The sequence below is a fragment of the Aythya marila genome (assembly GCF_965140915.1).
Source record: "Aythya marila genome assembly, chromosome: 28".
Taxonomy (NCBI): domain Eukaryota; kingdom Metazoa; phylum Chordata; class Aves; order Anseriformes; family Anatidae; genus Aythya; species Aythya marila.
The window spans coordinates 2,255,344-2,267,946 of record NC_139069.1 but is presented as its reverse complement, the minus strand read 5'-3'; the positions used below and the strand labels follow the sequence as shown (position 1 = coordinate 2,267,946).

Below are 12,603 nucleotides of genomic sequence, written 5' to 3'. Positions count from 1 at the left end.
CTAATAGTTAAAGCACCAGGGCCTCATTGCCTCCTCACCCCCAACCATGTAGCAGGCAGGGGTCATACCATTCTCCTGCACTTGGCAATGCACATCCCCAACTTCTACTGCCCCACAAAGAGCCCTGAGCAACCTGTAAAGGAAAGGATCTCCCTTCATGTGTGCCATGCAATAAGACCTGTCCCTTGTGCTTGCTGACACACATCCAGTTTTCCTACACCTCAGTGTCACCTTCACATTGCCTTTGTCTCCTTGTCCTCACTGCCTCCAGGGTTCTGCTCTAACGAGCTCCAAGGGAGGCTGTGTCAGTGCTGGCCCTCAGGAGGACACTGCAGGAAACTTGCCTCTGACTTGGACTTCTGGAGAGATGTCTTCAATTGTCTCTGAGTGCCTGAGGTTCGTGGGCTCATCAGCAAAGCCCCCAGAGGGGTGATTGCAGTGCCTTGATCTAGGCCTCTGGTGCTGAGCTGGGCTGGGCTCCTGCAACAGATTAAACTCATTTGAAAAGGGATCCTTTTGCAGAGAGACAGCTGTGGCCAGGAGCAACTCCTCTGCACAGCGCAGTAGGGCTGGGGGCTCTGACCGCAGCTGGCACACAGAGAGGAGAGAAGAAGAGAGGGCTTGGAGGCACTTGGCAGTGGGAGGATGCTGAGAGCTGCCTGCAGGAGAAACCTGCACAGCCCTTGACAAGGTAAGTGCCTGGCTGCAGGGCCATGCAGCTGCAGGTCCTGGAAGGGTCTCCTCTTGCTGGGTCTTGTTTCTGGGAGGGCAGTGGGCAATGCAGTAGGCTTTGAGAGTCCTGCTGGGTTGCAGTGTGAGGTGAGGAAGTCTGCCAGAAGCCCCTTGGAGTGTCATAACCCAGCTGCCCTTTTTAGCCAAGACTTGGGTGTCCATGTCTCCTCCAGACACTGCAGGGGATGCAGATTGGGTATTGGGACACCCCAGATTTCGAATATCTAGCTCTGTCCGTGGGGCATTGTCCTGGTCTGCATGCTTCTCTCCCGCAGGATGCAGCTCTCTCGTGACATCCTTGTGTTATGCAGGTACCTCAAGGAGAAGACACCTCTGTACTAAAACCATGTCTGTGCTGCTGGATGGCTGTCTGTGGGCAGCTGGAATGAGGCCTCTGCACTCTTGGCGATGAAGGAAAAGCTGAGATCCTGCTCATGCACCTGGGGATAAGGTGAGGATTCTGTCCATCTACACTGGGGTTGGGGCTTCTTTGCTTTAAGCTGTCTCTACTTCTTTGGAAACGCAAGAGTGTGATTGTTCTACTAAGCATAATAAAATCTGACTCGCTCTACAGTGTGGTTGGAGGTGTTCTTTGCAACAACCCTGCAAAGTTCATGGATCTCGTAAGTGGACTGAACTCGAGTTTCCCCCTTGTTCCTGCTTTCTGACTGCTTCACAGAAGGAAGGACACTTCTAAAGGCCCCAGCAATCCATGCTTGCAGTGCCAGTCTCACCAAGCATCAACTGGGACTCAAGCGATAGAGCTGCAGAAAGATCCTTTTGCAAAGAGAGAGGCTTCAGATGAGAGTGCTCTAAGGCTTGCAGTAGGTTTTCCTCACAGAATTGTCTTCTAAATTTTTTTCTGCCTTCTACTTCTCTACAGACAACAGTGTTCAATGTCAGAAAAATGCCCAACATCAGCTCTGTGAGTGAGTTCCTCCTGCTGGCATTCGCAGACACGCGCGAGCTGCAGCTCCTGCACTTCGCGCTCTTCCTGGGCATCTACCTGGCTGCCCTCCTGGGCAACGGCCTCATCCTCAGCGCCGTAGCCTGCCACCACCGCCTCCACACCCCCATGTACTTCTTCCTCCTCAACCTTGCCCTCCTCGACCTGGGCTGCATCTCCACCACTCTGCCCAAAGCCATGGCCAATGCCCTCTGGGACACCAGGGCCATCTCCTATCAAGGCTGTGCTGCACAACTCTTTCTCTTTGCTTTCTTGGTTGGAGCAGAATATTACCTTCTCACTGTCATGGCCTATGACCGCTACGTTGCCATCTGCAAGCCCCTGCACTACGGGAGCCTCGTGGGCAGCAGAGCTTGTGCCCAGATGGCAGCAGCTGCCTGGGGCAGTGGCTTTCTCAATGCTGTCCTGCACACAGCCAACACATTTTCCCTGCCCTTTTGCAAAGGCAATGCTGTGGACCAGTTCTTCTGTGAAATCCCCCACATCCTCAAGCTCTCCTGCTCAGATGCCTATCTCAGGGAAGTCGGGGCACTAGTTTTTAGTGTTTCTTTAGCATTTGGTTGTTTTGTTTTCATTATGGTGTCCTATGTGCAGATCTTCAGGGCAGCGCTGAGGATTCCCTCTGAGCAGGGCAAGCACAAAGTCTTTTCCACGTGCCTCCCTCACCTGGCCGTCGTCTCCCTGTTTGTCAGTACTGCCATATTTGCCTACCTGAAGCCCCCCTCCATCTCCTTCCCATCCCTGGACCTGGTGGTCGCTCTTCTCTACTCGGTGGTGCCTCCAGCACTGAACCCCCTCATCTACAGCATGAGGAACCAGGAGCTCAAGAATGCAGTGAGGAAACTGTTTCCATACATTCTTCTTAAGCATCCATGATGTGTTCAGAAGATGTATTCTTAATAATATGCAAATGTTTTGATTCACATTATATCATATCATTTTTATCTTTACTAGTGTTACCATAAAATTGTCAATAGTTATAATCAATTAATTTTAACAATAATTAATTTATTTAACAATAATTAATTAATTTAACAATTAATGAATTTTAACAATATTTTATTTTGTTTTAATAACATAGTTCTCAGCATTCTGAATGTTACATTTTGTGTTAATTTTTACCATATCATGTAATGTAGATACAGATCCAGGCTTCCTAGGTAGATAAAGACAATAAAGAAGTCAGTGGAAATTCATTGGTTTCAGTATCCCTCTCTTCCCATCTTATCTGGAGCTGGGGGAGCAGCCCCAGAACGCAGGAGGGGCTCAGGACCAAAAGCCCAGCTGCCACATGCAGGAGCAGCCCCGGTGGCCCTCGGGTCTGCCCCTCACTGCCCCCTGTGCTCTGCCTCTCTGCTGCCTTTGGGTCAGGGCTGCTGCTTCCCTGGAGCCATGGCCATGGCCAGCAGCAGAACGTGGCCTTTTCACTGCTGCTCTCTTTTGGCTTCCACATTGTTCCGTTGTGCTCTCCCACTGAGATCTCATTCATCTTGCTGACAGTCTTATTGTCTGTAAAGGGGCTTTTCTTTCTTTGCACAGCTCTTCCAAAGTTGGTGGAAGGAATATACCCAAGGAACTGCTGCATGAACGGGTCTCTTGCTTTTCGGGGCTTCACCATGGATCAGAATTTCAGAGTGCTCAGTGTAGTGCTGGACTGGGAGCTCCCTTTTTGGCTGGCCATGGCTCAGCAAACAGTAACTGGCCTTGACTGGCCTGGGAGTGTCTACTGGTGTTGGGTCTGATGGCAAATGGCATGCTGGAGAGGAATCTGGAGCTGATCTGTGGCTGGGCCAGGCCTCTTGTGCTGGCCTGGGAAGCGGGGCTGCCCCTGCAGGGCACAGGCACTGTGTGCTGGGGATCTCCCAGTCAAGAGAGCAGGGCTCCTGCAGCTTCACAGACCTCCATTTCCTGAGCTGGCCCCAGTGTGGGGGCTGCTGGGGAGGCCCAGAGCCGCCTTTGTGCCAGCAGCTGCAGTGCCTTGCGAGGGGCTGGGGCTGTGGTGGCCATGCCCAGAGCCCTGCAGCAGCCTGCACTGGGCACTGCCCTGGGGCCAGCACAGCCTGGGCTGCTGGACTGGGGAGAGGGCAGGGAAGTGGGGAGAGGTGGGCGGGGGCTGGGCTGGGCTGGGCAGTGCCCGGCAGAGGGCAACAGCAGCGTCAGGGAGCGGTGGCAGCATGCAGGGGAGGGCTCCCAGCAGGGCGTGGTGCTGCAGAGCCAGGGCTGCACCAAGGGAGACCAGAGCTGCAGGGGAAGGGGAGAGGAGGCCGAGGGCCAGGGCGGTGCTGCAGGGGCAGGGAGCTCAGCATGGCCCTTGCAGCCCCCCGCCCTGGGCCTGCCTCTGCCCTTGGGCTCGGCCCCGGCCTTGGCTCTGCTGGCAGGAGCGCTCTTGCCATGCACTTCCTGGCCTCCCCTCGCCTGCACACAGCTGCTGCCCAGTCCGGCTGCTGCCACAAACGTGTCCTCACAAGCAGCACCACCCCTTGGGCTGCTTCTGCTGGCCTCCCCCAGCTCACTGTCTTGACTCCTTGTCTCTGCTGGGCCCCACATTCCCCACCCAAATGTGTCCCTTGACTGTCGGCTCCATTCCCCTGCCTCATGGAATTACTGTGCTATGGCAGCACATGTTTCCCTTGGGCCATCTACCAGACACAGTAATGAATACTCTGAGCAGGACTAGAGGGGTCCTGCTTCAAGCCAGGTGGAGTCAGGGAGGAAAGGGAGAATCGGGTTTACTGGACTGGGTATATTTAATGGCCTGGCACATCAGATCCACAAATGTATCAGGCTCTACTGGAGACCGGTGCACAGTGTTCCTAATGCCATAAAGCTAGAAAGAGGTTGTACTGGGTCTGGCTGGAATGTTAACTTTCCCGGCAGCAGCCCATACAGTGCCGTACTCTGTACTTGTAGCTGGAACAGCAGTGTTATCACACCAGGGTTGTGTCTACTGCTGAGCAGCACTGGCACAGCATTGGGCCTTTCTCTAACCCTCCTAGGGGGTGGGCAAAAAGTGAGGAGAGAAACATCACTAGGGCAGCTGACCTAAACCAATCAAAGGGATATTCCATACCATGTGGTGTCCCACTCAGCAATAAAAGGTGGAAACAGGAAGAAGAGGGGAGGGGGGTTGGGCTCTCGTTGAGAAGACGTCGGTCCTCCTCTCGAACACCGGCTGCGTGCGTTGAGGCCTTGCTTCAAGGACGTGGTCAATCATGGCTCATTTGTGGGAAGTAGAGAGTAATTTCTTTCCTCTGCACTTCCATATAGCTTTCATTTATTTTGTTTGTTTGTTTTCCTCCCTTTTTCCCTTTTCCCTTTTATTTCCCCTTAGTTAAATTGTTTAGTTCATAGTAGTCTTTATTTAATTATTATAATTATTTCCCTTTAATTAAATTATCCTTATCTCAACCCGTGAGTTGTTCTTTGCTTTACTTCTGCCCCTCCTTATCTAAAGGAGGGGGAGTGAGAGAGCGGTTGTGGGGTTTAGCTGCCCAGCACGGTAAAACCACCACAACGGTGAGATGAAAAAACTCTACTCCAACCAAGAAGGGAAATAGGAGTACCTGTGCAGCACATCCTTGATAGGAGATGGTCCTGGTGTCCCAGAGGGCATTGGCCATGGCTTTGGGCAGAGTGGTGGAGATGGATCCCACATCGAGGAGGGCGAGGTTGAGGAGGAAGAAGTACATGGGGGTGTGGAGGCGGTGGTCACAGGCTACGGCGCTGAGGATGAGGCCGTTGCCCAGGAGGGCAGCCAGGTAGATGCCCAGGAAGAGCGCGAAGTGCAGGAGCTGCAGCTTGTGCGTGTCTGCGAATGCCAGCAGGAGGAACTCGTTCACAGAGCTGATGTTGGGCATTTTCTGACATTTTACACAGTTTTCTCTTGAAGAGGATAAGTCAGAACATAGTTAGTAAACATTTCTCTGGCGGATACTTCTTGCAAGCCTTAGAGTACCCCCCAGCCTTGCCTCTTGCTTTGCAGGAGACCCTTTTTGCATCTGTCTTGCTTGAACTGTGGCTGGTGCTGCCTGAGAGTGGCACTTGGAGCAGGAGCTGCTATGGGCTGCAGAGGAGTCCTTCCTCCTGTGCAGCAGGAGGGAGGCAGAAACATGGGGGAAACTCTAGTTCAGTCCACCTGTCAGGACAATGAGATTTGCAGTACTGTTGCAAACAGCTCATCTGAATGCAGAGCAGATCTGCAGATGCCACTGCTGAACACTGGTGTTCTCAGCTGCCCTGTCACCTCTCTGAGAGCTGTAGGACCATCCCACTGTGGTGTTTCCCTGAGAAGAAACTGGAGACAGCTGAGAGCAGAGAAGTCCCAGTCCCAGTGCAGCTGGACAGAATCCTCACCTTGTCACCACGGGACTGAACAGGATCTCAGTTCTTCCCTCCTAACAAGGGGTGCAGAGGCCTCACTCCAGCTGCCCACAGACTGCCATCCAGTAGAACAGACATGGCCTTAGCAAGGAGGTGTCCTTTTCTTCGGGATCCTGGATAACACAAGGATGCCACAAGAGAACTGCATCCTGCTGGAGAGTAGCCTGCAACGCAGGAGGATGCCCCATGAACAGAGATGGATATCCACAAGCTGGGGTGTCCCAGTATCCCAGCTGTAGTCCCTACAGTGTCTGGTGGAGGCTTAGTCGATTGGCTCTTGTCTGACCAGGGGAAGCTGGGTTATGACACTCCAAGGGGTTTCTGCCAGACTTCCTCAGCTCGCACTGCAACCCAACAGGACTCTCAAAGCCTACTGCATTGCCCACTGCCCTCCCAGAAACAAGACCCAGTAGGGGACCCATCAAGGACCTGCAGCTGCATGGCCCTGCAGCCAGACCCTTACCTTGTCAAGGGCTGTGCAGGTTTCTCCTGCAGGCAGCTCTCTGCATCCTCTCACTGCCAACTGCCTTCAGCCCCTCTCTCCTTTTCTTCTCTCTATGTCTGTGCCTCTGTGTCTCTTTCCTACTGCGCTGTGCAGAGGAGCTGCTTCTGGCCACAGCTGTCTCTCTGCACCACGGCCCTCTTGCCACAAGCTCTCTCTGTCCCACGAGCCCGGCCCAGCTCAGCAGCACAGCACCAGCCCAAGCCACTGCAATCACCCCTCTGGGGGCTTTGCTGATGAGCCCACAAACCTCAGGCACTCAGAGACAATTGAAGACATCTCTCCAGAAGTCCAAGTCAGAGGCAAGTTTCCTGCAGTGTCCCATTGAGGGCCAGCACTGACACAGCCTCCCTTGGAGCTCGTTAGAGCAGAACCCTGGAGGCAGTGAGGACAAGGAGACAAAGGCAACGTGAAGGTGACACTGATGTATAGGAAAACTGGATGTGTGTCACCAAGCACAAGGGCCAGGCCTTGACCCCTGTCCTCTGGGAAGGGAGATCCTTACCCTTCAGACACTGCTCAGGGCTCTTTATGGGGCAGTAGGAGTTGGGGATGTGCATTGCCAAGTACGGAAGAACGGAACGACCCCTGCCTGTTTCATGGGTGGGGGTGAGCAGGCAATGAGGCTCTGGTACTTTAACGATCAGCTGTCTCCTCATAGGCCTTAGTGGCAGAGACAACAGCCATAGCCATGGATACAAAGACCTGTTTTGGGTTCTTTTTGGACTTTGAGCCTTGCCACAGCACTTGATCCTCTGCACACCTGGCTGCACTAGGGAATCCCAGACCTGTACCTCTTTCCCTGTACCTGTATACAATTTTGGGGGGGTTGTCTCACTGAATATAAACTGTCTGACAACTCAGATCTTCTTGGTGGCCATGCTGCTCATAAGGAGGTCTGTAGGAAGCTGGCCTTGCTTCTGGTGAGCAGGCACCACTGCTCGTTTGGAATCCCTTGTGGTGCCCAGGCCCTCCTCCTCCTGGGCACTGCTCACTCAGCAGGGTCCCAGGCTGCCCTGATGTGTGGGGTTCCTCTTCTTCTGGTGCAGTACTGGGCTCTTCTCCTTGTAAAAGTCAACAGGTTTCTGTAGGCAAATTCCTGCAGTTTCTCGAGGTTCCCCTGGACAGATGCTCCATTCTGTTAGCTGTTAATGTCTGCAGGCAGACGGCTCACTGTGATTTTGCTTTCTCTCACAAAGCAACGGCAGCAGGAGTTTGCAGGACAGTTTGGATAATACACGAGTAACTACTTGAATGGAATTACAGCACAGAACCACTGAAGGGTGTGGGATAGAAGGCTGCCAGATTCCACTTTTTCTGTTCTTCCTTCTCATGCATGCTGTTACTTACAAAACACTGCACTGTACATTCTAATAGGAAGGAAATTAAATGTATCCCAGCCAACACATGGACAATATCCACCCCATATTCCATACCATCTGCATCATGCTCAGCTCCAGTACTTTCCAATTAATCGCCAGCAGCTTTTCTCTGTTGATATACACACAGATATATCATGCCCTTAGTCTGTGGGTGTCCTGGAGCTGGCTAGGATCGAGGTAATTTTCCTCCTAGGAGCTGGTATGATGCTGTGTTTTGGATTCAGCATGAGAAGAATGCTGATTAGACACTGATGGCTTAGTTGTTGCCCAGCAGTGGAGGGCGGGGGGTGCCTGCAAAGCTGGTGGGGACAGAAGCAGAACAGCTGACCCCAAGAAGCCAAAGGGATATTCCAGACCACACGACGTCGTGCTGAACAATCAATATGGGGTGGCTGGCCAGGGTAGGGGGTACCACTGCAGTGGGACAGGCAATCACCATCATGATCGTCATCATCATTGCTCATATGATTTCTCTTCCCTTTCTGTCCTATTAAACTGTCTTTATCTCAATCCAAGATGTATTTATTTATTTATTTATGTATTTTATCTTTTTTCCCCTCCTCATTCTCTCCTGCATCTGCTCGGGTTGTAGCGGAGTGTGTATGTGAGGGAATGGCTGTGTGGTGCTGAGCTGCCTGCTCTGTTTAACCACGCTTTTGGTGCCCAACATGGAGCACTATTTTTGAGCCAATGACAGATCTGGCCACGGCCAGATTTTTGTTAAAAGAAAGCTATTATAAGCATTAGTTAATTTTAATAGTTGCTGATCATAAAACTGATCTTTCTTTCTTTCTTTCTTTCTTTCTTTCTTTCTTTCTTTCTTTCTTTCTTTCTTTCTTTCTTTCTTTCTTTCTTTCTTTCTTTCTTTCTTTCTTTCTTTCTCTTTCCTTCCTTCCTTCCTTCCTTCCTTCCTTCCTTCCTTCCTTCCTTCCTTCCTTCCTTCCTTCCTTCCTAAGCTCAGATCTGTTGTGCTCGATTTCAGAATTGTGTTGCATAGCACATTACTTACTGTATGTCTCCCCTGTCATGCTGTTTATCTTTTCTGATGGCTGCGTCAAGTTCATTCTTTTGATGTGTTGTGTATCACTGGTTTATGATATGATAAAAATCTTGGTCATGAGACTTATCTGGTACTTGTACTCAGCATTGCCATTGCAAACATACCTTGGGAGCCATCTCTCAGAAACTATTAAGAACTACACTCTAGACATTTTCTCCTCAGGAAACCAAGCCATGGGGAGACAAGGGGAGGATAATTTTCCCCACTTGTTCACTCTCCCTTTCTCTTTCACCTCCCCATTCTCCTCAAGGATATTTACACTAGCTCTTCAAAGTTTTGAATATCCTTGGGATGCTCAAACATGCATGCTCCTATTGTTTTGTCTCCTGAATGTGTTTCAGGACTACTTAAGAATACCATTCAGATTTCTTTCTGGTGGCAGGAGAGTTTGGAGTGGCAGGGAGTGAGGGAGGATCTGGGCAGGCACCTACAGCTGTCAGCACCACCAGAACTTTGGAACTTCACCCTGAGCAAATGCAGAATCCTAAACAAAAAAATGGTTAAATGCTTGAAAAGGAGGTGTTATCACCCTGGCATTTCTAAAGAGACACATTCCATGGCAGTGTGCTGGGTCTTGGCCTGTGCTTACAGAGCCACAATCAATGCCAATCCAGCCTCTGTGAAAAGCCCTGCAGTCACTCCAACCTCTCTGACAGACCCTGCAGCTACTACAGCATCTGCAAAATGCCCTGCAGCAACTCCAACTCTTTTTCTGGGCCCTGTGTCTGAGCCAGAAAACCAAGCTCTGTCTGTATCACTTGCTCCCATATGCAAGAAAAAACAATGGATGTGAAAGTCAGTTAGTCAGAAGACAAGGCAGGCTTCAGAAAAGCTGGGCCATCATGTGAGTAGGAGGACGAAGAGGAAGAAGTCATAAGAGCATCAGTAATCACACAATCCCTATCCCTATGCTGCTCTGGTGCTGGGAGAAACAGCACCCCTCCCTGGAATTAGAGGGCAGAAAAGGAGATATGGTGGGTACACACTATGTGCCACCCTGTGGTTTTACCTGTGTGACCATGGAGAGCACATGAGAAAGTGGGATGGAAAATCTAAAGGCACAGGTATGTGAGTGGCAAGGAAAAACAATCACTAAAAGGGGTTCTTAGAGAACTGCTGCTCCAATTTCCAGCGGGCTGTCCTCCAGACACAGTACTGAATACTATGAGCAGGACTAGAGGGGCTGTGCCTCCAGCCAGGGGGAGGAAGGGGACAGTCGGGTTTATTGGACTGTGGGGATTCGATGGCTTTGCGCATCAGTCCCACTGAAGTATCAGGAGCTAGTGGGCACCACTGCACAGTGTACCCTAATGCCATCAAGCTACAGAGGGTCGAACCCATTTGTATGTCTGCAGTGACAGGGGGATCCCAACACTGAACTGTACTGGAGGCTGAAGTGTGTCTAAGTTGGAAAGAATGGCAAAAGTACCCCATTAGCACTGGCCCAGAGACTCTGTGCATCCTTGGAAGAGACTGCTTCAGGAGAGGATAGATATTTCAGGGACACAAAAGGGTATCGGTGGGCTTGAGGCATAGCTGCCTTGGAGACAGAGGACATTATACTGTTGTCTGCCTTGCCTTGGTCTCTCACAGGACCCTTCTGTTGTGGGGTTGATGAAGGCTGAAGGACAGCTGGTGCCAATCCCTACCACAGCTGTGCACCTGTGTCAGTATAGCACCAACTGAGTGCGCTAACAGAGGACTATCGTGGCCTGAATGAAGTCCCGCAATGCTGAGTGCTGCCATGCCAGCAGCATGATTCAGACTGCCCTGGAAGAGGAGGAAGCTCCTGAGCACCTGCACTACATCTGTGGCATTACTGGGTGGGGTGACACAGCAGAGGGAGTATTTGAGAAAGGGAAGAAAATACACCAAATTCCTCTGAGAGCTGATTTTGCACAAAAAGAAATTAAGGTCAAGGGACGTGCACAAGAGATCCCGATGCCGGCTGGCCAGGGTCAGTGGGACCAAAGCTCAGGGACGGGCTGAGCATTGGTGAGGGGCTTCTCAACAATTGCATGGTGCATCACTTGCCTTGTACATATTATTATTGTTATTGTTATTGCTATTGCCATTGTTATTGTTAACGTTAATTACTATTTTATCTTCCTTTTCTGTATTTTCAAATTTTAAATCATTCATTATTGTCTGTACCCTGGTACTTAGTGAAACAAATCCCCTTTATGTACACTTCAGTGTCACCTTCACATTGCCTTTGTCTCCTTGTCCTCACTGCCTCCAGGGTTCTGCTCTAACGAGCTCCAAGGGAGGCTGTGTCAGTGTTGGCCCTCAGGGGGACACTGCAGGAAACTTGCCTCTGACTTGGACTTCTGGAGAGCTGTCTTCAATTGTCTCTGAGTGCCTGAGGTTCGTGGGCTCATCAGCAAAGCCCCCAGAGGGGTGATTGCAGTGCCTTGGGCTGGTGCTGTGCTGCTGAGCTGGGCCGGGCTCGTGGGACAGAGAGAGCTCGTGGCAAGAGGGCCCTGGTGCAGAGACACAGCTGTGCCCAGGAGCAGCTCCTCTGCACAGCGCAGCAGGAAAGAGACACAGAAGCACAGACAAAGAGAGAAGGAGAGAGGGGCTGAAGGCAGCTGGCAGTGGGAGGATGCTGAGAGCTGCCTGCAGGAGAAACCTGCACAGCCCTTGACAAGGTAAGTGTCTGGCTGCAGGGCCATGCAGCTGCAGGTCCTAGAAGGGTCTCCTGCTGGGCGTTGTTTCTGGGAGGGCAGTGGGCAATGCAGTAGGCTTTGAGAGTCCTGCTGGGTTGCAGTGCGAAGTGAGGAAGTCTGGCAGAAGCCCCTTGGAGTGCCCTAAGGCAGGTGCCCCTGGACAGCAATGAGCAGAGTGGCCAAGCCTCCTCCAGACTCTGCAACGCTGCAGTAGGGATATGGGACACTCCAGCTTTCAGATATCCAGCTCTGTCTGTGGGGCATCCTCCTGGGCTGCAGGCTGCTGTCCAGCAGGATGCAGCTCTCTTGTGGCATCTTTGTGTTAACCACGTGCCCCAAGGAGAAGACACCTCCTTGCTAAGGCCATGTCCATGCTTCTGGGTGGCTGTCTGTGGGCAGCTGCAATGAGGTGCAATAAGTGCAATGACCTCTACACCTCTTGCTAGGAGGGAAGAGCTGAGAACTTGCTCACAACAGACAGACAAGGTGAGATTCCTGTCCAGCTGCACTTGGACTGCAGCTTCTTTGCTCTCAGCTTTCTTCAGTTCCATCTCAGGGAAACACCTAAGTGTTGTGGTCCTGCAGCTTACAGAGGGCTGACACAGGGCATCTGAGAAAGAGAGTGTTCAGCAGTGGCATCTAAATCCCTGTTCTGCATTGGGATGCATTGTTTGAAACAGCACTGTAAATTCCAGTGACCTGATCAGTGGACTGAACGAGAGTTTCCCCCATATTCCTGCTTCCCCCTGATAAACAGCAGCATGGACTCCTCTGCAAGCTCAAGCAAGAGAGCTGTGGAAAGGTTCTCCTGCAAAGAGAGGCTCAGGCAGAGGAGTGCTCCAACACTTGCAATAGGTTTTCCTCAGAGAAGCCTCCTCTAACTTTGTTCTGTCTTTTTTCTTCAACAGACA

The 12,603-nt window shown here is 51.5% G+C and overlaps 2 protein-coding genes across 2 annotated transcripts in view; one reads left to right on the top strand and one right to left on the bottom strand.

The window, feature by feature from the left end:
* LOC309888271 (olfactory receptor 14C36-like) overlaps window positions 1-5,556 on the bottom strand; it is a gene marked incomplete at both ends in the record, with an annotated part of 73,212 nt that extends 67,656 nt beyond the window's left edge. The window contains one exon of the mRNA XM_082780509.1: window positions 5,466-5,556. Within this exon, the coding sequence (XP_082636635.1) occupies window positions 5,466-5,556 (91 nt within the window). The remainder of the gene's footprint in view (window positions 1-5,465) is intronic.
* LOC309888148 (olfactory receptor 14C36-like) lies at window positions 1,640-2,575 on the top strand (the record flags this gene model as incomplete). Its single annotated transcript, XM_082780389.1, has 1 exon — window positions 1,640-2,575. The coding sequence occupies one exon, from the start codon at window positions 1,640-1,642 to the stop codon at window positions 2,573-2,575; it is 936 nt and encodes a 311-aa protein (XP_082636515.1).
* Window positions 5,557-12,603: the final 7,047 nt, after the last annotated feature.